General features: G+C 37.3%; 1 protein-coding gene across 2 annotated transcripts in view; it reads right to left on the reverse strand.

The window, feature by feature from the left end:
- thoc2 (THO complex 2) overlaps positions 1–26,125 on the reverse strand; it is a 139,877-nt gene that overhangs the window by 53,432 nt on the left and 60,320 nt on the right. For both annotated transcript variants that reach the window (XM_073058018.1, XM_073058019.1), the window contains 5 exons: positions 23,884–23,977; positions 15,334–15,414; positions 5,361–5,457; positions 4,742–4,859; positions 3,978–4,157 (listed from right to left, as the gene is read on the reverse strand). In XM_073058018.1, the coding sequence (XP_072914119.1) occupies positions 3,978–4,157; positions 4,742–4,859; positions 5,361–5,457; positions 15,334–15,414; positions 23,884–23,977 (570 nt within the window). The remainder of the gene's footprint in view (positions 1–3,977; positions 4,158–4,741; positions 4,860–5,360; positions 5,458–15,333; positions 15,415–23,883; positions 23,978–26,125) is intronic.

The following is a 26,125-nucleotide window of genomic DNA, read 5'->3' on the forward strand; positions in this document are numbered from 1 at the left end:
CGCTTTATACATGTGTTTACCCCGAGAAAGACTACAATGACCATGAAACCTTGTGCGGGTAGTTGTTTGCGCATGTGTGTATGTGCATATGCGTGTAGGTGCGTACGTATGCGTGTACGTGCTGATTTTTTTAAACTCCAAATCGACTTTGGCTCGCTGTCTTCTCGATTTTGATAAGTGAAACTACACCACACATACAATATTTCTACTTTATATAGGGTGCATATTTATCATATCATTCCTGCTTTTACTATATGTTAGTGTTATTTTAGGTTTAATGTGTTATTTGCTTTGATTTGGTATGTTATTTTTGGGGTCTGGGAACGCTCAAAAAATTTTCCCATATAAATTAACGGTAATTGCTTCTTCGCTTTACAACATTTTGGTTTACAAACGGTTTCATAGGAACGCTCTACCTTCGGATTGCAGGGGAAACCTGTACTTAACTCTAAAATCAGAATTAAAACTCCACAATTTCAATGACAGGATTTTCACAGCAAACAAATTATCAATGTGCTGTGTCTCCGTAAGTAATTTTGTTTCCATCAACAGAAATGCAAAATTACATTGGTTTTGTTTCCAATAACACAAGCTATGTAAGAGGGGAGATTTAGGGGAGATTTAGGGGAAAAAGGGCTTTAACCACCTTATTTAATATGATTTGAACGATAAAAGAAAGGTTAACAAACACAGACTGCAGGGTTGATATTCACAAATGCATACTTTCCTGTCAGCATAGGGCCATAAATTTACTATTCCTGAGCTGAGGCTAATCTGTACAGCGGAATGTTAGATCTCAGAGACTGATGCTGTTCTTGACCATCTTGTCAGCTAATGGAAGTTCATAGTTTATAATGGAAGATCATAATTCATGACCAGCGGGGTTACTTATGAGAACAGTAGCTGTTTTTGGCACAAAGGAAGCTCTGTCTCATGAGTTTCAAAAGTTTAAAAAATTTTGTCTGTTGGTTATTTAGTTCAAGAGCTATTCGCCTTGGATCATGAAATTACAAAAAGATGGTTAGCTTTGGATTGGGGGGACGAAGGGCAAATTTGAAGCTGAAATTTCAAATGTTCTTAACAGTAAAGTAAGATGCATTTGTAAAGGCAATATCATGATGAAATATTAGCAGGATATTTAGGAGATCGTCTTTGCTTAGATCTGGTTGTTAGTTTTTTTAATGCGAAGTAGCCTGCTTTGCTATTTAGTACACGATACAAGTATAAAAAATTCTGAAGCTGTACTGCAAGATAAAGGATAATCACACACTGATAAGTTACAGTATGCAGCTTTGCCACCGTAGATACCAGCAATAATAGAGATAAATTGTGAAAATGAAACACACATAAAATGCTGGATGAACTCAGCAGGCCAGGCAGCATCTATGGAAAAGAATAAACAGTCTAAGTTTCAGGCCGAGACCTTTCATCCATAGATGCTCCCTAGCCTGCTGAGTATTCAGCCTCCAACCCTTTGTTCACATAAATAAGTATTACAACCAGGGATTTATGTGTGAATCATATGCTATTTTCACAGTTGCCTCCAAAAAACAAGGAAAACTGTAAACCATGAGAAACTGAAAATTCAAAACTTGAAATATCAGTATTCAAAAGTATTTATCCCTCTTTGCTCAGTACTTAGTTGAATCCCCTCTCACAGCTACTATAGCCAGCAGTCTTTTAGGATAAGTCTCCAAGAGTTTTGCAAACCTGATGCAGCAAGATTTGCCCATTCCTCCTTGCAAAATTGCTCAAGCTGTGTCAGTTTAGTTGGGGAGTGGCAGTGGAAAGCAATCTTGAGGTCTTGCCAGATTTTTGATTGGATCAAGGTCAGGGCTGACTGGGCCACTCAAGGACATCAACTTTCTTCATTTGAAGCCACTTCATGGTTGTGCTGGCAGTGTACTTTGGGTTATTGTCCTTCCCAGTTTAAGCTTTTGGGAGAGGCCAACAGGTTTTTATCCAGGATCTCTCTGAATTTAGCAGCATTCACCTTCCCATCAATCCTGTTCAGATTTCCAGTCCCTGCTGCTGAAAAGCATTCCCACAGCATGAAGCTACCTCCACCATACTTTACAGTAGGGATTATGTTCCCTGGCTGATGTACAGTATTGGATTTATGCTACTTGTAGTGTTGAGGCCAAAAAGTTCCACTTTGGTTTCATCCAACCACAAGACCTTCTTCTGCATCTTGTAAGTGACACTTTGTAAAGTCTTTGCGGATGAGGAAATGCTCTTCTTTTTTAAAAGCCAGGATTTCTCCCTTGCCACTCTTCTATAAATCCCCTTTATGTGCAAGGCCTTTGAGATTGTGCAGCTGTGAACTTCATCTCCAGTTTCAGCCACTGATTTCTGCAGCTCACTCAGAGTGACTCACAGTAGCTTCTTTTACAAGTGAATTTAGAGGGGTGGCCTGACCTTGGTAGCATGGCTATGGTTTCATTTTTCCCCTGACTTTTTCATGATGGACTGCAATAAGCTCCAAGATATGTTCAATGCCTTTGAGATAGTCTTGTACCCTTCCTCCTACTGTGCCTCTCTATTATCATTTCTCTGATTCCCCTTGAATGCTCTTTTGTCTTCATTTTGATTTAGTCTGTTGAAAATCTACCATACTGTTTGACCATAGAGAGAAGGAGTATTTATTCAGGTGATCCTCTAGTCTTCTACATCAACAAATTGTGTGAGCTGGTAATGTACAGTATGGTACCTGAGGAAAGTTAGTGCAGTATCACAAAGGGGATGAATACTTTTTCAGTCTCACAATTTTGTTTTTCCAATTTTTAGTTGGCAAGTGTTATGACCCCAGCCCCCTCCTTTGTGAGAATCGCAAGAGCCCTAGTGAAGGGGAGGTCAATGACCCAAGAGAGAGAGCGACGTGCTGAATTGGACTCAGGAGAGTGAGGGAGAGGCCTCCAGGTTTTGGAATGTGGTCTGGCCTCTCAGCTAGACAAAAGCCACGGAAATGGCCATTGTCTCTTGGAGACACCTTTGTGGAATGGGGACTGGGTTACGTGCAAACCCTCAGGGCAACGTGGGCTGGGAGATGAGGAGAGATTGCCTCACCCCACCCTGATTGACAGCTACAACCCTGCAAGTCCCGATAAAAGGTGGGCTGCCGAGGCGGCCCCTCAGACGCACCAAGGAGACACACTAAGAAGACACGATAGCGCTTCCCGTCGGAGCGGGAAGCCATTTTGAAGGAAGCCACGTGCGTTAGATTCCGGATCGGGAGTCTGTGGCTGAAACCAAAGGAAAAACCATTTTTAACTAACAACAGGGATTTGCTTCGCAAAGACAACGGGCAAGTGTTCCTTTCTCTCACCAATATCTCTCTCCAACACGTGAAATGCCAGCGGTTCCCAAACGGAAAAGCCTGCAGATTTATGAGTGACTTTTATATTTCCATTGGACTCAGTATTATCCCCTAGACAACGATAGAGCTTATTTCTGATTGATTATTACTATACCTGTGCTTTAAATTGAGTATTGACGACGTATATGATCTGAATGTTTTGTATTAACCATACGTTTGTGCCCCTTTATAAATAAAAATGTTTGAAAATAGTAGCATCAGACTTCAGCGGACCTCTCTATCTTTGCTGGTAAGCCACCCAGTTACAGGGTACGTAACACAAGTTTTAGAATTTTTCATTTAACTTGACATGATGCACGACGTTTGGTAGATTAGCTAAAAAAATCCTACTTCTAAATTTAGAAAAAGAATACAGTGAAAAAGAGTTGAGGGGGCTGAGTGCCTTTACATGGCACTGTAGTACACTGGAGCAGGAATAGTGTTTGAGCAGATTACAGTTTTAATCAATTTGACTTGCCTTGTCAAAACTATTATTACACAGATAAGAATCAACAAGCTTGAGAAACTAAATTCCTAACATTGCTTTGATGGTCTTATACCTTCCACAGAAAATGTTACAGGTGTATGATTGAATTCATTAACTGCATGTCTTAATTCTTACCTGATCATACAATTTCCCGACTAATTTAAGATGTTTCTCACCCCCTTCCTGGAAAATAACACCGTTCCTCTGTTGAGCCATGAGGAGACAAAGGGGAAGTGCCAGGTCGTGGTCAAGCAGAGCATCTTTTAGTCGCTGGGATGATTTTTTTGTGTTCCTAATTTGTCCAAAGTATCCACCCTTTAAACAATAACAAAAAAATACAGAAATCCCTCCTCACCAAGAGAAATGCATCAAGAAAAAACATTCCAATCACAAAAAAAATAATCAGACAGAAAACAAAATAGCAGGATCAGGCTCCAATTTTTTTTAGCCTGTTATCATTGTCCCTCAACTCCCACATCTTTCAAAGATATACCTACCTTCTCTTTAAAGACCTACATTCATCTTGGCTTCACAAAACTCTTGGGTATAAAGTACCAGATTTACCACGCTTATGTAAAGAATTCCTATGTATCTCTATTTTAAATGACTGTTTTCCTGTAAATACATCCCTTCTGTCAAGAATTTCTCACTTGTAGAAACAGGTCAATAACTACTATATCTTTGCTTTAGGATCTAACATTAAAACCTTCAGTGTCCAAACTTAACCATTCAGCAAATCTTTCTTGCCATTTAACTCAATACAGTATACAGAATAATAAAAAGCAACAATCATTAACAATATAATTTTAGTCATACCTTAAGTTACCTCTCTACGTTTACAGTGATTTTGCAAAAATCTGATCAATCACTGATTTGTTAAGTGAACAAAAATGACTTGCCTCAGCTTTTAACTGCTCTCCACCTGTCATTGCTTCCAATTGCTCAGTTGTCATTTCCTCTGTAATTTCAATACCAGCCATCTTCTGTACCACTTCTTTCAGGATCAGAAGATCAAAACTATTAAACAATGATAAATGGTACACAAAAATCAATAATCAAAATGAAAAGAAAATGTCTTAATTTTATCCTCCATTGTTAACAGAATGATTATTTACCATAACAAATTATCAGTGAACCATATTACAGAATTACCATAAATGCAAATACAGAAATTATGATCAAAAAAGATCAAGTCGATATTGTGGATATAAATACATCCCACAATTGCCTGTTGTCCAACTTGTCTTCTTAAAGCTGGTCATTAAAGTTGAAATCAAGACACATATAACTAGATATGAATACATCAAAGCAGTATATTTGGAAAGGTTAATCAGTTGAAGTTGGAACCACACATTATAATTGCAACAACAAAAGATCAAATGAATTGTGGCACCTCTTCCCCTAAAATGTAACAATTTTTATAACTTACAAACCGCTTAGCACAAAACAGAATGTATTAATTTGCTTGCTCAAACCCATCAGTTGTATATTAGTACCCCTAAAACAATAAAACTATACCTTTTCCCAGCCTTCAGCTGATTTGCAACATACTGCAGAAGACCAGTGAGCTCTATTGGATATTTTCTGAATATTGCACCACAAAAACTTGCTAGACCTGTTAAGAGAAAGGAACTCCCAACTTTAAAATTAAAAGAAAAATTTCATTGAAAAAAATTAAGTCTATTAGTCTTGGAAAATTCACTTTAAAATACAGCAACAAAAGAACAACAGAAATTTAAACTTCACTAACTTTAATAGTACAATTTCAGTAGCAATGTCTTTGTTAATAGCTCTATGCAATACCTTACTGCCCTTAACAGTTAATATTGTTCTCTTCACATTTATTTCCATGCGGTTCACAGCACAATAAAAAAAAAACTTCACATCAATGATGTCATTTTAATTAGTCCTCATGGTAAACTTGTGTATAAACTAATTTTATCAAAATATGACCATTTAACAAGCTGTTTTCTTTTTATTGGCACAACATTCCAAAATACAGTGGATTCCAGTTAATTGGACCATCAGTTACCCAGGGGTAGCCACTTATTTGGGACAACTCAAAGAATAATGTGTAACTAATCAAAAAAAATTGCAAGGATTCCCTTCATTTATTTGAGACACTATGCTGCTTAATTGGGGTTGGTGACAGTTGTCAATTTCTAACTAGTGCCAGTCATGTCCACTTGTGTGGCTGTTAGAGGCCTACACTGTGCATAGATAGTGTCAGTTGTGTGTGCTTCTGTTCTAAATGTACTGATTTTTGTCAACAACAGTTGGTGAGAAATAAGCAGTAAGGCAATTCAGAACATGATTGTTCACTACACAATTCAGACTTGGAGATGCCAGGAGTGGAAATTAAACAATTTCACTGCTTCAACAGGTTATGAACTATGAAGAATTTGAAGGTACAGACAATCATCTTGAATGTTACAACGACAATGAAGATTTGGAGGTTACAGTCATCGATAGCATTGTATGCAGGCAGTAAATTATCTTCACGAGGCGCCTGTCTTGATTTTGTTTATTGCACACACTGGATTAATTCCTCTGTCGATAATTATTAGGAATTAATATACAGTTTTATAGTACTGCAGTATTACTGGTAGTGTTTTAATTTGTTCAAAATTTCATTTAAATACATAATTTGTTACTCAGCTCATCTTGTTCATACCTATTTTACGAAACCAGCTTATGAGGACAGCTGCTGAATTGGGCCAAAATGTACTGGTCCTGATGTATCCCAATTAACCGGAATCCATTGTATTTCTTGCAAAAATTAATCATGCCTACTACATTTTTGACTGCCGAGGTACGTTTGCAACATGGCAGATAAATGTGCAGCCAAAGAATTGGTGCAGGGGGTATAGTTTCACATTCTTGGATCATTGTAAATTGTTCAGTGATTAGTCTAGGGTTAAATTGGGGGTCGCTGGTGGCACGGCTCGAAAGGCAGAAAGGGATTATTCTGTACTGTATCTCTAAATAAAATCTCTTCTGGGGAAGGTATATCCTGTACAAAATGGATATGTTACACCCGAGCTCAAAGGGGACCAATATCCTTATGGGCAGGTTTGCTTGAAATGCTGAGGAGAGTTTCAACTAATTTCCCAGGGAATAGGAACCAGAGTGAAAGGGTTGAGGCTGGGGCAGTAGGTAAACAAATAGATGCAGTGTGTAGTGAGACTGAGGAAGAACAGGCAGATGACAGGGGAAAATTGTAGACAGTGTGATGTGTTGAAGTGCAGCATCGAGGCAACATTGAAAACGGTGATGAATACAGGACCAAAGGCTTTATATTTGAATGCACACTTTGTACAGGATAAGGTAGATGATCTTGTGGATTAGCAGATCTTAGAGATTGGCAGGTATGACTTGGGCAGAAAGAAAATCACAGTTGGGAGTTTAACATCCAAGTGCACATATTCTATTGAAAAGCCAGGCATGCAAACAGAGGTGGTTTGGTAGCTCTTCTGGTAGAAAATGAAATCAAATCATTAGAAAGAGGTGACAAAGGATCAGAAGATGTAGAATCCTTGCGGGGAGAGTTAAGAAACTGTAAGAGTAAAAAAAAGTCCTGATGAGAATTATGTACAGGATTCTGAACAGTAGCCAGGATGTGGGATACAAATTACAACAGGAGATAGTAAAGATACGTAGATAGAGTGATATTACAATAGTCATAGGGGATTTCAGATGCAGGTAGATTGGGAAAATTGAGTTGGTGCTGGATCACAAGAGAAAGAGTTTGTACAATGCCTATGAGATGGCTTTTTAGGACAGCTTGTGATTAAGCCCACTAGGGGAAATAACAATTCCGGACTGGAGGTTATACAATAAACCACATTTGATTAAAGAACACTTCACATTGCAGTTTGAAAGGGATAAGGTAAAATCAGATGTATAAGTATTACAGTGGAGTAAAGGGAACTACAGAGGCATGAGAGGGGATCGGGTCAAAGTTATTCGGATGAGGATACTAGCAGGGATGACGGGAGAACAACAATTGCAGGAGTTTCAGGAAGCATTTCAGAAGACACAAAATATACACATCCCAAAAGAGAAGCATTCCAATGAGAGGATGAGGCAACCATGGCTAAAAAGAGAGGTCAAAGATAGCATAAAAGCTAAAGTGAAGGTATATGATATCACAAGAATTAGTGGGAAGTCAGAGGATTGGAAAGCTTTTAAAAATCAACAGAAGTCAACAAAAAAGGCATAAGGAGAGAAAAGTCAAAACAAATGTAAGCTAGGCAATAATATATTAAAAAAAAGACAACAATTTTTTTTCAGATACGTAAAGAGTAAACAGGTTAGAATGATTTCAGACCTCTGGAAAATGACACTGGAGACATAGTAAAAGGAAACAAAAGACAATAGACAGTAGGTGCAGGAGTAGGCCATTTGGCCCTTCTAGCCAGCACCACCATTCACTGTGATCATGGCTGATCATACACAATCAGTACCCTGTTCCTGCCCTCTCCCCGTATCCCTTGTCCCTGCTATCTATAAGAGCTCTATCTAACTCTCTCTTGAATGCATCCAGAGACTTGGCCTCCACTGCCTCTGGGGCAGAGCATTCCACATATCCACCACTCTCTGGGTGAAAAAGTTTTTCCGCATCTCAGTTCTAAATGGCCTACCCCTTATTCTTAAACTGTGGCCTCTAGTTCTGGACTCACCCATCAGCGGGAACATGCTTCCTGCCTCCAGCGTGTCCAATCCCTTAATAATCTTATATGTCTCAATCAGATCCCCTCTCATCCTTCTAAATTCCAGTGTATACAAGCCCAGTCGCTCCAATCTTTCAACATATGACAGTCCCGCCATTCCGGGAATTAACCTTGTGAACCTACACTGCACTCCCTCAATAGCAAGAATGTCCTTCCTCAAATTTGAAGACCAAAACTGCACACAATACTCCAGGTGGGGTCTCACCAGGGCCCTGTACAGCTGCAGAAGGACCTCTTTACTCCTATACTCAATTCCTCTTGTTATAAAAGCCAGCATGCCATTAGCTTTCTTCACTGCCTGCTGTGCTTACTTCACTACCTGCATGCTTACTTTCATTGACTGATGTACAAGAACACCTAGATCTCATTGTACTTCCCCTTTTTCTAACTTGAGTCCATTTAGATAGTAATCTGCCTTCCTGTTCTTGCCACCAAAGTGGATAACCTCACATTTATCCACATTAAACTGCATCTGCCATACATTTGCCCACTCACCCAACCTGTCCAAGTCACCCTGCATTCTCATAACATCCTCCTGACATTTCACACTGCCACCCAGCTTTGTGTCATCAGCAAATTTGCTAATGTTACTTTTAATCCCTTCATCTAAATCATTAATGTATATTGTAAACAGCTGCGGTCCCAGCACCGAACCTTGCGGTACCCCACTGTTCACAGCCTGCCATTCCGAAAGGGACCCATTAATCACTACTCTTTGTTTCCTGTCAGCAGCCAATTTTCAATCCATGTCAGTACTCTGCCTCCAATACCATGTGCCTTAATTTTGCCCACTAATCTCCTATGTGGGACTTTATCAAAAGCTTTCTGGAAGTCCAGGTACACTACATCCACTGGCTCTCCCTTGTCCATTTTCATAGTTACAGCCTCAAAAAACTCCAGAAGATTACATAAGAAACAAAAAATAGTAGACAAACTTAATAAGTATTTTGCATCAATCTCCACTGTGGAAAACACTAATGTGATGCCAGAAATTCAAGAGTGTCAGGGGACAGAAGTGCTGTTTGAAACATAGAAACATAAAAAACCTACAGCACAATACAGGCCTTTCAGCTCACAAAGTTGTGCCAAACATATCCCTATCTTAGAAATTACTAGGCTTACCCATAGCCCTCTATTTTACTAAGCTCCATGTACCTATCCAAAAGCCTCTTAAAAGACCCTATTGTATCCGCCTCCACCACCGTTGTCAGCAGCCTGTTCCACGCACTCACCACTCTCGGAGTAAAAAACTTACCCCTGACATCTCCTCTGTACCTACTCCCTCAGCACCTTAAACCTGTGTCCTCTTGTGGCAACCATTTCAGCCCTGGGAAAAAGCCTCTGACTGTCCACACGATCAATGCCTCTCATCATCTTGTACACTTTTATCAGGTCACCTCTCATCCTCCTTCGCTCCAAGGAGAAAAGGTCAAGTACACTCAACCTATTCTCATAAGGCATGATCCCCAATCCAGGCAAACCTCCTTGTAAATTTCCTCTGCACTCTTTCTATGGCTTTCACATCCTTCCTGTAGTGAGGCAACCAGAACTGAGCACAGTACTCCAAGTGGGGACTGATCAGGGTCTGAAATAGCTGAAACATTACCTCTCGGCTCCTATTCGGGTATTGTAATTATTCAGGTGTTGTTTGAGAAGCTGAAAGGTTTGAAGATAAATAAGTCATATCGACCAGATGGCCTACACCCCAGGGTTCTGAAAGATGTAGCTGAAGAGATTTTGATGGCATTAGTTGAAGATTGTTGAGGCGTCTTTCAAGAATTACTAAATTCTAAAATGGCTCTGGAGGACTGGAAAATTATCATCTCACTCTTTAAGAACAGAGAAAGACAGAATAAAGGAAATTATAGGCCAATTAGCCTAAATTCAGTGGTTGAAAAGACACTGGTCCTTTAATAAAGATGAAGTCTCAGGGTGATAAAATAACCTGAAGTCAGTATGAATCCCTGAAGGGGAAATCCTGCCTGACATATCTGTTGGAATTCTTTGAGGAAATAACAAGCAGAATAGACAAAGGACAGTCAGATATTGTTTACTTGAATTTTCAGAAGGCCTTTAACAAAGTGCTATGCATGAGTTTGCTAAACAAGATGAGAGCCCGTTGTATTATGGGAAAGATTCTGACTGGCTGCCAGTGATAATGGTGTTTCTAGGGATCTGTGTTGGGACCGCTTCATTTGACATTATTTGGATAAAGGAATTAACAGCTCCGTAGCCAAGTTTGTGAACAATGCAATAATAGGTGGAGGGTTGGATAGTGTTGAGAAAGCAGGCAGTCTGCAGAAGGACCAAAACAGATTGGGGGAATGTGTAAAGAAGAAGCAACTAGAATACAGTGTAGGGAAGTCTTTGATCATGTACTTTGGTAAAAGAAATATAACAATGAACAATTACAGCCTGGAAACAGGCCATCTTGGGCCTTCTAGTCCGTGCCGAACGCTTACTCTCACCTAGTCCCACCGACCTGCACTCAGCCCATAACCCTTCATTCCTTTCCTGTCCATATACCTATCCAATTTTACTTTAAATGACAATATCGAACCTGCCTCTACCACTTCTACTGGAAGCTCGTTCCACACAGCTACGTGTTACCCCTAAACTTTTGCCCCTTAACTCTCAACGCATGTCCTCTTGTTTGAATCTCCCCTACTCTCAATGGAAAAAGCCTATCCACGTCAACTCTATCTATCCCCTCTCAATTTTAAATACCTCTATCAAGTCCCCCCTCAACTTTCTACGCTCCAAAGAATAAAGGCCTAACTTGTTCAACCTTTCTCTGTAACTTAGGTGCTGAAACCCAGGTAACATTCTAGTAAATCTCCTCTGTACTCTCTCTATTTTGTTGATATCTTTCCTATAATTCGGTGACCAGAACTGTACACAATACTCCAAATTCGGCCTTACCAATGCCTTGTACAATTTTAACATTACATCCCAACTCCTATACTCAATGCTCTGATTTATAAAGGCCAGCATACCAAAAGCTTTCTTCACCACTCTATCCACATGAGATTCCATTTTCAGGGAACTATGCACCATTATTCCTAGAGCACTCTGTTCTACTGCATTCTTCAATGCCCCACCATTTACCATGTATGTCCTATTTGGATTATTCCTTCCAAAATGTAGCACCTCACACTTATCAGCATTAAACTCCATCTGCCATCGTTCAGCCCATTTTTCTAACTGGCCTAAATCTCTCTGCAAGCTTTTAAAAGCTACTTCATTATCCACAACGCCACCTACCTTAGTATCATCTGCATACTTACTAATCCAATTTACCACCCCATCATCCAGATCATTAATGTATATGACAAACAACATCGGACCCAGTACAGATCCCTGAGGCACACCACTACTCACCGGCCTCCAACTTGACAAACAGTTATCCACCACTACTCTCTGGCATCTCCCATCCAGCCACTGTTGACTCCATTTTACTACTTCAATATTAATACCTAACAAATGAACCTTCCTAACTAACCTTCAGTGCAGAACCTTGTCAGAGGCCTTACTGAAGTCCATATAAACAACATCGACTGCTTTACCCTCGTCAACTTTCCTCGTAACCTCTTCAAAAAATTCAGTAAGATTTGTCAAACATGATCTTCCACGCACAAATCCATGCTAATTGTTCCTAATCAGACCCTGTCTATCCAGATAATTATATATATCATCTTTAAGAATACTTCCCCTTAATTTACCCACCACTGATGTCAAACTGACAGGCCTATAATTGTTAGGTTTACTCTTAGAACCCTTTTTAAACAATGGAACCAAATGAGCAATACGCCAATCCTCCAGCACCATCTCCGTTTCTAATGACATTCGGAATATTTCTGTCAGATCCCTGCTATTTCTATACTAACTTCCCTTAAGGTCCTAGGGAATATCTGTCAGGACCTGGAGATTTATCCACTTTTATATTCCTTAAAAGCGCCAGTACTTCCTTTTCCTTAATCGTCATGGTTTCCATAACTTCCCTACTTGTTTCGCTTACCTTACACAATTCAATATCCTTCTCCTTAGTGAATACCGAAGAAAAGAAATTGTTCAAAATCTCCCCCATCTCTTTCGGCTCCACACATAGCTGTTCAATTATATTGAAACTAATGGCATTGTGAACACTGGACCCGAAGTGCTCCTCAACACGTATCTCTGTTACCTGGCCTGTCTCATTCCCTAACAGGAGATCCAACACTGCCCCTTCTCTAGTTGGTACCTCAATGTATTGCTGCAAAAAACTATCCAGCACACATTTTACAAACTCCAAACCATCCAACCCTTTTACAGCATGGGCTTCCCTGTCTATGTGTGGAAAATTAAAATCTCCCACAATCACAACCCTGTGCTTAATACAAATATCTGCTATCTCCTTACAAATTTGCTCCTCCAATTCTCGCTCCCCATTAGGTGGTCTATAATACACCCCTATAAGTGTTACTACACGTTTCCCATTCCTCAATTCCACCCAAATAGTCTCCCTAGATGAGCCCTCTAATCTATACTGCCAAAGCACCGCTGTAATATTTTCTCTGAGAAGCAATGCAACACCTCCCCCTCTTGTCCCTCCAATTCTATCACACCTGAAGCAACGAAATCCAGGATATTTAGTTGCCAATCACACCCCTCCTGCAACCATGTTTCACTAATAGCTACAGCATCATATTTCCAGGTGTCAATCCATGTTCTAAGCTCATCCACCTTTCTTACAATGCTCCTACCATTAAAATAAATGCATTTAAGAAATTCTCCACTGCTTACTCTCTGTTTATCACTATGAATAAAAACACACTGTAGACTATTTTATAAATGGGGAAAAAATTCAGAAATCAGAGGTGCAAAGGGACTTGGGAGTCCTTGTGCAGGATTCTCTGAAGGTTACCTTGCAAGTTGAATCTGTGATAAGGAAGGCAAATGCAATGTTGGCATTCAATTTGAGCTGACTAGAATATAAAAGGATGTAATGCTGAGGCTTTTTAGGACACTGGTCAGACCATACCTGGAGTATTGTGAGAAGTTTTAGGCACCTTATGTTGAAAAGATGTGCTGATAGTGGAGAAAGTCAACATAAGATTTACAAAAATGATTCCGGGAATGAAAGGCTTATCATATGAGGAGCGTTAAATGGCTCTGGGCCTGTACTTGGAGTTTAGAAGAATGGGGGGGGGGGAAATCTCATAGAATCCAATTGAATATTGAAAGGCCTTGATAGAGTTGATGCAGAGAGGATGTTTCCCATAGTGGGGGGAGTCTCAGACCAGAACACAGCCTCAAAATATAAGGATATCCCTTTAGAACACAGATGATGATTTTCTTTAGCCCGGGGGTGGTGAATCTGTGGAATTCATTGCTATAAACAGCTTTGGGTATGTTTGGTAGTAGAATAATTTCAAGCATGTATAAGGGGTTGTCAAATCTTAAAACACATTCGACTTCATACATTAAAACAAAATGGAAGAAGGAAGGAGGGATAATTATATCTGAGGAAGAATGGACAACAATATGGAGGTATCAATGGAAGTGTACCAACCAGTTCACAGAAATGGAGGGAGTTTGGATGGAAAAACTTGATAAGATACTTTATTACACTCTCTCAGAAATTCCATTATGATAATAAACTCCCTGTTTGCTGGAGAAATTGTGGAAATCAAAATGCAAATCATTATCATATTTTTTGGGACTGCCCTGTTATCAAAAACTATTGGAGAGGGATACACAATGCCCTACAAGACATCTTTAAATGTGAAATACCCTTAGAGAGTAAGACCATATATTTTGGATATATACCTCAAGAATGGTTGAAAAGAGATAAATATTTAATGAATGTACTCTTGGTGGCTGGTAAAAAGACTCTTACTAGGAAATGGTTAGCCCAACTTTAAGTACATGGATGGAAATTACAATGGACATTTACAAAATGGAGAAGATAACAACATCTGTTAATCATAAGCTGGAACAATTTGATTCATACTGGGAAAAATGGTTTAACTACATAATGCCTCATAGGCCTGATTTTATTCTCACAAATCAATGAATAATTTGTAAAAAGAAAGACCACTCCCTACTTGTACATAGTTCTTTCCTTTTGCTTGTTTTTTCTTTCCACTCTTTTCTATAAGTGTATACCTCAGATAAATACTTTGTGGAGATTTGTGATATATATGATTATATGAAAGATAACAACATCTGTTAATCATAAGCTGGAACAATTTGATTCATACTGGGAAAAATGGTTTAACTACATAATGCCTCATAGGCCTGATTTTATTCTCACAAATCAATGAATAATTTGTAAAAAGACCACTCCCTACTTGTACATAGTTCTTTCCTTTTGCTTGTTTTTTCTTTCCACTCTTTTCTATAAGTGTATACCTCAGATAAACACTTTGTGGAGATTTGTGATATATATGATTATATGATATATATGTACAATGTCTGAAATACATCTTATGGAAATGTTTGTTTGATGATGAACAATAAAAAATAAATTTTTAAAAAAGTGGAGGTTGATAGTTGATTAATCAGTCAGGACGTCAAAGGTTATGGGGAATAGGAAGGAGAATGGGGTTGAGAGGTCTAACAAGTCAGCTGATGTGTGTAATGGCGATGCAAGTTGAATAGGCCAAATGTCCTAATTCTGCTTCTATGCATTATGGTCTTATTTAGAGAGCTTTTTTAATCCACTTCCCCTTTGAAAGAGTGACATAACTACAAAACAAAATAAAAATCCGACTGACTCTGCAACCAAGTTGAGATAGTGGTGTCATCATGCTTCATCCTCTCTTTCTCCGGATTGGCCAGGGCTTCAATGATGCAATCTTTTCACAAGTTAAATGAAAACTGTAAACTTGAAATGAAGCAGGAGCTTATTGAGTCTCATTATGAAAATATATACATTTGTCAAGCAGCAATTCCTCCTCTGAGCACAGAAACATATGCCAACTTAAAATAAACTAGAATCACATTTTATATTCTGAAAAACCCCATTTGATACCCCATACAATAATGACTTCACCATTTCCTCTTTAAATATCTTTTACATAGAAAATAGAAATTACAGCACATTACAGGCCCTTTGACCTGCAACATTGTGCCGACCATGCCTACTCCAGAGACTGCCTAGAATTTCCCTAGCACATAACCCTCTGTTTTTCTAGGCTCCATGTACCTATTTAAAATGCTCTTAAAAGACCCTATTGAGTCAGCAGAAGACGCTCATGGAGTGAGCACTGTTTTCAGATTCGCTCCATAACCTTTACTTTTTTTAACCTATGATCACCCTTATTTAACTTATTTTTACCTACACCAAAAGATTCTTGCTACTTTTTTGGACTTATCCTTAAGAGGTTATTGTGAATTTTTGAAGAAATGGCTCTTAGATCTAAAGCGCGAGAAGCTGGGAAAAATCCTAATGGAAACGGGAAAAAGCAAATGGATCCTAAACGAACGGAATTAACTTATGAATTGTTATTGGAGGTCTTACATGAAAAATTTGAAGAACAACGACTAATTTTTAAACAAGATATAAAGGCATTTCAAGATTATATGGATAAGACGGATTCAGTCGTTAACCAGCAGCAAGCTTTAATCGCAACTCTGCAAGAAGACGCTCAGAAGCGAGATTTGATAATTGAAAAACTGGAGCAGAACTTACTTTCGGTGATTAAACAAGTGGAAACACTTAAAGCCAAGAGTGTTGACTTTGAGAATCGGTCCAGAAGACAGAACCTACGCATACTTGGTCTCCCGGAAGGTATGGAACAAGGGGACCCCTCGAAGTATTTTGCCCAACTTTTAAAGGATGCGTTCCCTTCCGTTTTCCCAGACAGCCCGCCGCTACTCGACCGCGCTCACAGAATTATGCGTCGATCACCAAATACTCCAGCTAAACCACCGGTTGTAATTGTCCGATTTCACTATGTACATGTTAAAGAGCAACTTATTCGTGTGGCTCGGCGTATAGGGATGGTCAAATTTCAAGATCACAATTTCCGTTTGGTAGAAAATTTTAGTCCAGAGGTAATGAAGAAAAGGCTTCTTTTTAAACCTCTGATGTCTGAATGTTATGAGAAAAATCTAAAGCCTGCGCTTTTATACCCTGCGAAGCTCAGAATATCGCCTCCGAATGCTCCACGGCAGGTCTTTCTTTCAACTTCTGATGCAAGAAGTTTTCTGAATGAGAACTTCCCTACTGCTACGGATCCTCATTCCTAATAAATGAGTGATTTTGATCGTGTAAGATGGTTTTTATTTCCAAAAACAGTTTTGTTTTTAGCTATTGGTGTAGGTTTACTTTATATTTTATACTCTAGTTAAAGGTTTTTTTTTGACTTACCAATTTTGTTATTTTACTTACATTAATCACTGTACTTTATCTTTGGTTATTATTATTAATCCTTTGAAGGTCAATTTTTTTTTACTAAGATGGCGGTTTCTTCTCAAATATTTTTGGTTTTATTTTATTTCGCCATTTTTCTGTCTCTCGTCTTCTTCCTATAATGCACCTCTTATCACAGTTTAAATTTGTTTTGGTGTTTGGGTTTTTAACCCGATTTATAAGTTATTAGTGATTATATTCTTTTTGGCTTTTTTTTACGATTAATTATACTTAGAAGTTTGGTTTTAGTATAGTGATTATTATTTTTTTAGAGTTTGGGTGGATCTTTTTTTATATCCGTTATATCTGGAGTTGTCTTCTACTGACATGGGGGTAGAGTTAGTTTTATTTTTCCTCTTTCTCGGCCTATCTTTGGCTGAGATGGTCTTCTTTTTTCTTCTTGGGCGGGGGGTAGGAGGTCTTTTTCCAAATTTTATGGTTTTTATTCTAGTTTTTTTTAGTTTTTTTCATTTGGGCTGATTTCGAACTACAAAAATGTCCGCTATGTCGTCACTTCCGGGTCCGCCCCTTATTTTTGTTCCTCTTCCGGGTACATGAGTTCATAATTTGGTTAACCCTTTATATACCAAAGGGTTGATTTCAGTAATATGGCTCAAAATATTAATTTTGTCTTTTGGAATACTAATGGTTTAAACCATCTGATTAAACGGAAAAAGATTTTCAAAGTATTCCAAAGACTTAATGCTCATATTATTTTTGTACAAGAAACTCATGTGAGGAAAGAGGACAAATATCGCTTTTTTAGGTTTTGGAGGGGTCAACAGTATCACTCGAATTTGAATGCCAAAGTTAAGGGAGTTTCAATTTTTATTGATTCCTCTATTGCATTTGTCCAACATGATACCTTTTCGGATCCGAATGGTAGATTTTTGTTAATTACTGGCTTACCTTTTAACAAGAAGGTTGCTATGGTTAATGTTTATGCTCCAAATGTTGATTGTCCCGATTTTTTAAAGTCCTTATTTACTTCCTTACCTAATCTAAATGAATATAAGTTAATAATGGGTGGTGACTTTAATTGTTGTTTAAATCCTTTGATGGACAAATCTTTATCTACTCAGACTTTACCTAATAAGTCGGCCACTTGTATTAACTCCTTTTTGACTGACAATGGAATTTTTGATATTTGGAGATTTCGGCATTCTAAGGACAAAGAGTTTTCATTTTTCTCACATGTTTATCATTCATACTCAAGAATTGATTATTTTTTAATTGACTCTTGTTTTATTCCATCGGTAACTGGTTGTAATTATGATATTATAGCCATCTCTGACCATGCTCCATTAAAACTTTCTATTAAATTTACGGATACAGTTTCTAGTGCTAGACAATGGCGATTTGACTCTACCTTATTGCAAGATCCGGATTTTATTAAATTTTTGAAGGAACAGATTGATTTCTTCTTTTCAACTAATTCCACGGATGATATTTCTTGCGGAACACTTTGGGACACTTTTAAAGCATATATACGTGGACAGATTATCTCCTATTCTGTTGGCCTGAGAAAACGCATCAAGATGGAAACTCTTTTATTGGTTGATAAAATTAGAGATTGACAAGAAATATTCGATTACTCCTAGCAAGGAGCTTTACAAACAAAGGGTTAAACTTCAAACGGAACATAGTTTATTACTTACATCTTCGATTGAAAATCAATTAATGAAAACCAGATCTGATTTTTATATACATAGTGATAAATCGGGTAAACTGTTAGCTAGTCAATTGAAGAATGCTTTGGTTAAACGTCAAATTACTAAGATTCGTCAGCAGAATGGGGATCTGACAGTTAACCATGATGAGATAAATAAATCACTTCAAGATTTTTATACCTCCCTGTATCATTCCGAATTCCCTAATGATCGTAATACCATGTGTGATTTTCTTGGGAAATTGAATTATCCAAAATTATCATCAGATGATCTTTCAATATTAGAAACTACTATTACAGATGCAGAAATTAAAGGGGTTATTTCTTCTATGAATTCTGGGAAAGCACCAGGTCCAGATGGGTATACAGTAGAATTTTAAAAATGTTTTTCCGCTACTCTCTCTCCTTGGCTATGCAGGGTTTTTGAAGAAGCAATTAGATTGGGCAATTTGCCACAATCTTTTTATAGAGCTTCCATTTCTTTAATACTGAAGAAAGATAAAGACCCTACTGACTGTGCATCCTATAGACCAATATCTTTATTGAATGTAGATTCCAAGATCTTTTCCAAGTTACTGGCATCCAGGTTGGAGAAAGTATTACCCCAAATTATTTCGGAAGATCAAACCGGTTTTATTAAAAATGGCTATTCTTTTTTTAATGTTAGGAGATTATTGAATATTGTTTATACTCCTTCACATAGCACTTCAGAATGTGTTATTTCATTAGACGCGGAGAAAGCATTTGATAGAGTTGAATGGCCATACTTATTTTATGTGCTTGAGAAGTTTAATTTTAGTCCGACATTCATTTCCTGGATTAAACTGATATATCATACTCCAGTAGTCTCGGTGCTTACTAACAATCTAAGATCTCCCTTTTTTCGTTTATTTCGGGGTACTAGACAAGGTTGTCCTCTTAGTCCATTATTATTTGATATTGCTTTAGAACCCTTGGCTATTGCTATCAGAGAATCACAGAACATTTTTGGCATTAAGCGTGGGACAGATATACATAAGTTATCTTTATATGCAGATGATCTATTATTATTTATTTCTGATCCTGAGAAATCCATTCCTGCATTTTTATCACTGTTGGTTCAATTTTGTGATTTTTCCGGGTATAAATTAAATCTTAATAAGAGCGAATTGTTTCCTTTAAATAGACAGGTTCCAATTTACGGAAATTTACCTTTTAAATTAGTTAATGACTCTTATTTATTTAGGGATTAAAATCACAAAAAACTATAAAGACTTATTTAAGGTTAATTTTTTACCCTTAATTGATCAAATTAAAAGTTTGTTTACTAAGTGGTCACCATTATCTTTATCTTTGATAGGTCGGATTAATGCCATTAAGATGGCTATTTTACCCAAGTTTTTATATATATTTCAAGCAGTACCAATTTTTATTCCGAAATCTTTTTTTTCTAATGTTGATTCAAAAATTTCCTCATATATATGGCAGAATAAAAATCCTAGGTTAGGTAAAATACATTTACAGAAGGCAAAGAAGGAAGGTGGATTGGCATTGCCTAATTTTAGATTTTATTATTGGGCAGTTAATATCCGATATTTGATATGTTGGTTAAAGGATTGGGATATATCTTTTGGTCCCCATTGGGTGAACTTGGAAATTAATTCTGTACAAGGATTCACACTGGGTTCTATTTTAAGGACTTCTCTTCCCTTTGCTCTTTCTAAATTGCCGAAACGAATTGACAACCCGATAGTTAAACATACTTTACGTATATGGTTTCAATTTCGGAAATTTTTTGGGTTGACTCAGTTTGTTTTAAATATTCCTATTGTATCCAATTGCTTTTTTTATCCTTCTATTATAGACCAGGCTTATTCAGCTTGGAGGACTAAAGGATGATTACATTTTTCCGATTTATTTTGAGATAATTGTTTTATGTCTTTTGAGCAATTATCTAATAAATATAATTTGCCTAGATCTCACTTTTTTAGATATTTACAGATTAGGAATTTCTTAAATACTGTACTTCCTACTTTTCCAAATTTTGTGTCTTCAGGTATTTTGGAAAATTTGTTTGAACGAAATCCTTCTCAGAAAGGGCTAATATCAAAACTTTACAATATAATTATGAAGATACGTTCAGAGCCCTTTCATAAGATTAAAAATGATTGGGAAAGAGAACTTAACCTTATTATCCCTATTGAGAATTGGGATAAAATTCTTCAATTAGTTAATACATCATCTATATGTGCTAAAATTCATTAATACAGTTTAAAGTTGTGCATAGGGCTCATATGTCCAAGGATAAATTGGCTTGCTTTTATTCCTATATAAATCCTATTTGTGATAGATGTCATTCTGAGATAGCGTCTTTAACTCATATGTTTTGGTCATGTCCGCTTTTGAAAAAATATTGGAAAGATATTTTTGATATTATCTCTGCGGTATTGAACATTGATTTACAACCTCATCCTATTACTGCAATTTTTGGTTTACCAATGATGGACTCACTCCATTTATCCCCTTCCGCTTGTCGAATGATTGCATTTCTTACATTAATGGCTAGAAGATCTATTTTGTTGAATTGGAAAGAAATTAATCCTCCTACCATATTTCATTGGCTTTCTCAAACAATGTTATGTTTAAATTTAGAAAAGATTAGAAGTGTGGTATTTGATACTTCTATTAAATTTGATAAGATATGGAGACCTTTTATTCAATATTTTCATATGATGTAAAATGACCCTGTTCCAAGCCTATTTGTTTTTCCAGTTTTGATTGTATATATGTTGAGAGGATCGGAGTTGACGACATTGATGATTTTCTATTGTTGTGAGATATTATAAACAGCCCCTTTTTTTCCCTTTTCTTTTTTGTTTTTTTCTCTATTAGCTATTAGATTATTAGATTAGTTTTTTTTGCATAATTTTTTTCTTTTTTTCAATAATATATATTATGATATACCTAGGTTTGACTTGTTTATTTTTATATTGTATTGTTTATGATTTTGGAATACTCATTTATATTGTAACCATTGCTTAAGTATTCTCTTATGTTTAGTTTGAAAGTGTATGTTTGTAATCCCATTATCTATTTATTATTTTATTTTGCTGATATTAATAACAATAATAAAAAGATTGAGAAGAAAAAAAAAGACCCTATTGTATCCGCTTCCACCGCTGACAGTGCATTTCATCTACCCACCACCGTCTGTGCAAAAATCTTACCCTTAACATCCCCTTGGTACCAATTTCCAAGCACCTTAAAACTATGCCCCCTCATGTTAGCCATTTCAGCCCTGGGAAAAAGCTTCTGGCTATCCACACCATCAACGTCCCTCATCATCTTATACACCTTTATCAGGTTCACCTCTCCTCCTCCATCGCTCCAAGGAGAAAAGGCCAAGTACACTCAACCAAAAGATATATCTTCCAATCCAGGCATCAGCCTTGTAAATCTCCTCTGTACTTTCTCTATATCAATCTGCACAGCAGCTTTGAATGTCCTATCGACATGGACCCAAAGATCTCTCTGCCAAGAGTCTTACCATTTATATTATATTCTGTCTTCAAACTGGACCTACCAAAATGAATCACTTCACACAACTGGGTTGAAGTCCATCTGTCACTTTTCAGCCCAGTTCTGCATTCTATCGATGTCATATGTCCCACTCTAACCTCTGACAACCCTCCAGATTATCCACAACACTGCCAACCTTTGTGTCATCAGCAAACTTACTAAACCACCCTTCTACTTCATCCAGGTCATTTATAAAAATTGCAAAGAAGAGGGGTCCCAGAACAGATCACTGTGGAAATACAACCACCCTTTGCCTTCTGTGGGAAAGCAAATTCTGGATCCCCAAAACAAGGTCTCCTTGGATCCCCAAAACATGGTCTCCTTGGATCCCATTTCTCTTTAATTTCTGAAGGAGCCTGGCATGGGGAACCTTATCAAATGCCTTACTGAAATCAATATACAGTACATCCACTGCTCCACCTTCATCACTGTGTTTTGTTACTTCCTTTTAACTAAACATGGACAACAAAAGTCAAGTCAAGTCACTGCTATTGTCATTTCGACCATAACTGCTGGTACAGTACACAGTAAAAATGAGACAACATTTTTCAGGACCATGGTGTTACCTGACACAATACAAAAACTAGACTGAACTACGTTAAAAAAACAACACGGAGAAAGCTACACTAGTCTACAGACCTACACAGGACTGCGTATAGTGCACAAAAACAGTGCAGGCATTATAATAAATAATAAACAGGACAATAGGGCAAGGCGTCAGTCCAGGCTTTGGGTATTGAGGAGTCTGATAGCTTGTGGGGGAAACCCCCCAAAGGTGCCTTAATCAAGTTGTATAAAAAACGTTCAGTAGAAGCCCATTTGAAAATGTTTTTAAAAAAGTAATTAAGCACTCTTGCTATATAAATGTGCCTAAGACTTTTGCATAATACTGTATTTTGAATTAGTTGCATTTCATTACATTACAGCTGCTCATGCTCCTAAAACAGCTTCTATTATTATTACTTCTACAACCCAATGAATTTAATCAATAAGCATCAAATAAAGCGAAATGACTAAATATGAACTCACTACCATAAAGTTCCCTGTAACATGCTAGCAGATTTGATGCCATTTTAATTCATTGTTAACTGTTCTGCCTAAAAACTGAACACAATTGTCATGCACAGGAATGACGACCATAATTTATTTAAGTTGATCATGAGAGATTCTCTTTCACATAAATGATTTTAACAAAAAGAATAATCCCACTTATCTTGCACTGCTTCAAAGGAAACTAAAATTATAGGGATGGGTTGATAGCATTAAGTTTTGAATACAGACTTGATGAATATTAAAGCTGTATTTAGCTATGTAGATTGCAAAATAGCAATGTACAAAGCAAAACAGATTGACTGTAATCAAAATTAGTAACCACCATAGCAGAAAAATAATAAACCTGTTGAACCCTGCTCAACTAAAATATACTCGCATAGGAATATACTCATAAGATGCTGCAAGAAAACCATTTAAATATATGCAGGTAAAGAATCACATAATTCTCATCAATTTCAGTAAACCAAGGTGAAACATCATTAATAGCTTTATGGGATAGAAACAAAATTTATGAATTCAAGTTCTAAAACAGAATTTCAGTCTTACTTGTATTGACAAATCAATTTAAGACATACACCTCCAATTTATCATTGACAGCTTATCATAAATTTGGGTGCTTTTAAAGGATACAAGCCAAGACATCGTAGTTCAAGGAAGTGAGGTATTTCAAAGAATCCACAACGGGAGTAATTAGGTTGTCATACTTCTGAATCTGTGACAAAATCTATAAAGAAAGATATTTACTAGAACAAGGGACGTTGCCTACTACAATAACAGAACCTATTTTCAAATGAGATTTTTTTTTGTGAACTGACACATTCATGCTATAGGGAAATCAAGATTATTCAACACAAGGAATCCTTGCCTTATTAAATAAATATCTCTATTACAGAATTAACAAGTACTATAGAGAAAAATGAACTATGGACATGCAAATATGTACTTGAAAGATCAACCCAGTGCCTCACGCAAACAATGTTAAAGGGCTTTTTAACTGGTTTACATACACTCACTAAAATCTAAAGCCGATTTTGAGGATACAATGAAATAAAGTTAACTAGCTTTCAGGATTAGACTTAGGTTTATTATCAATGACATGAAATGAAAATTGTTGCTTTGCAGCAATATAGAAAAAAGTTACAATAATCAATGGATAGAAAAATACATACAGCAAAATAGGGAGATAGTACTCATGGACCATCCTGAAATCTGATGGGAGAGAGGAAGAAACTGTTCCTAAAACACTGAGCATCCTCAAGCTCCTGTATTTCTTCCCTGATGGTGGTAATGAGAAGAGACCATGTCCTAGATGATGAGGGTCTTTAACGAAGAATGTCACCTTTTTGAGGCATCACTTTTTGAAGATGTCCTCAAAGGTGGGGAAGCTAATGCCCATGATGGAGCTCACTAAATCTACAACCCTCTGCAGCTTTATTCAATCCTGTGCATTAGATCTTCCATGCCAGGCAGTGATGGAACAAATCAGAATGTTCTCCTTGGTACATCTTTCATATCCTTACTGAAAGTAATATCCTGAAGGACAACTGGATGTTTCTAAAGGCAGTCAAAGTTGGAATACAGTTAAACACTGTAACCAAATTACAACAAACGAATCCCCCAAAAAGGCAAATAAACAAATAATCCAGCTTTGGCTGAGAAGAACCATTGGGCCTGTAGACAACAGGAAAGTACTAGCACTCTTTCTTCAATTGTGTCAAAGCATACCTTTTGAATGGACAAAAAAAATAAGATTTCATGATGCCTAAAAGACAGCATCTGTTCAATATTTCCTTGATACTTGAATAAACCATCACAGCTTAACTTCCGCAATTGGATTTAAATATATTTTGCCTCAAGTGTGAAAGCACCACTCCTAGCCAAATGCTGAAACTTTACATTTTGTTTTATGAATACACAAATCTTTCTATTCCTCTTATTAATATCTGATAGCCAGGCCAAATTTTGAAAAGTATATTACAATTAAGATTCAAAAGGAATCTACCAATAGATGAAATCATTATTATTTCCTTTTCAAGTTAAATGGGCTTCACCTTCTTACCATCAGTCATCAGGAAGTCACCTCTACTTCTGAGGAGACTGAGGTCCTTTGCAGTATGCAGGCCTCTCCTTCACATGTTCTGTCAGTCTGTTGTTGCCAGTACAATCTCCTATGCAGTTGTGTCCTGGGCCAATGGCATCAACATGGTGATGCCAACTGGCTCAATAAACTGATTAGAAAGGCTGGCTCTGTTATAGGAGTCAAACTGGACTCACCAGAGGCTGAGGTAGAACAAAGAACCCTACAGAAAATCGTGGCAATACTGGACAATGTTTCTTACCCTCTGCACGTCACACTGGCTAAACAGAGGAGCATGTTTAGTAACAGACTAAGCCAACTATGCTGTTCCAAAGAGCGCTATATGATAGCATTCTTATGCTCAGCCAATAAATTCTATAATGAGTCAACCTACAGGTTGGGAGTGATGACCTCCTCCTGTTAGACTGTTTGTGGTAACTTGTCTTCTATTCTTTCTACTTGTCTTCTAATATTTGTATATCTGTGCACTTGCAATGCTACTATGACATCATAATTTCCTTTGGGATCAATAAAGTATCTATCTTTCTCTGAGCAGTCTAGAACCCAAACCTGAAGCATAATATAAAACAGGGATAATAAACCTGACTGATCCTGAAAGCAGCTATTGAAGGTTAAAAAGCTGTCAGCACTTCTTTTGACAAGGCACAAACCTCACTCTTCACTTAATTCATTTCTGACAGAATCTGGTTTAGTAATGCATATAAGAATTAAATGAGAATAATTATATATTTGCATATGAAAATATCTGGTGCCCAAAGTGCAAACCAGTGAACC

The sequence above is a fragment of the Hemitrygon akajei genome, chromosome 10, assembly GCF_048418815.1.
Source record: "Hemitrygon akajei chromosome 10, sHemAka1.3, whole genome shotgun sequence".
NCBI classification, from domain to species: Eukaryota; Metazoa; Chordata; class Chondrichthyes; order Myliobatiformes; family Dasyatidae; genus Hemitrygon; species Hemitrygon akajei.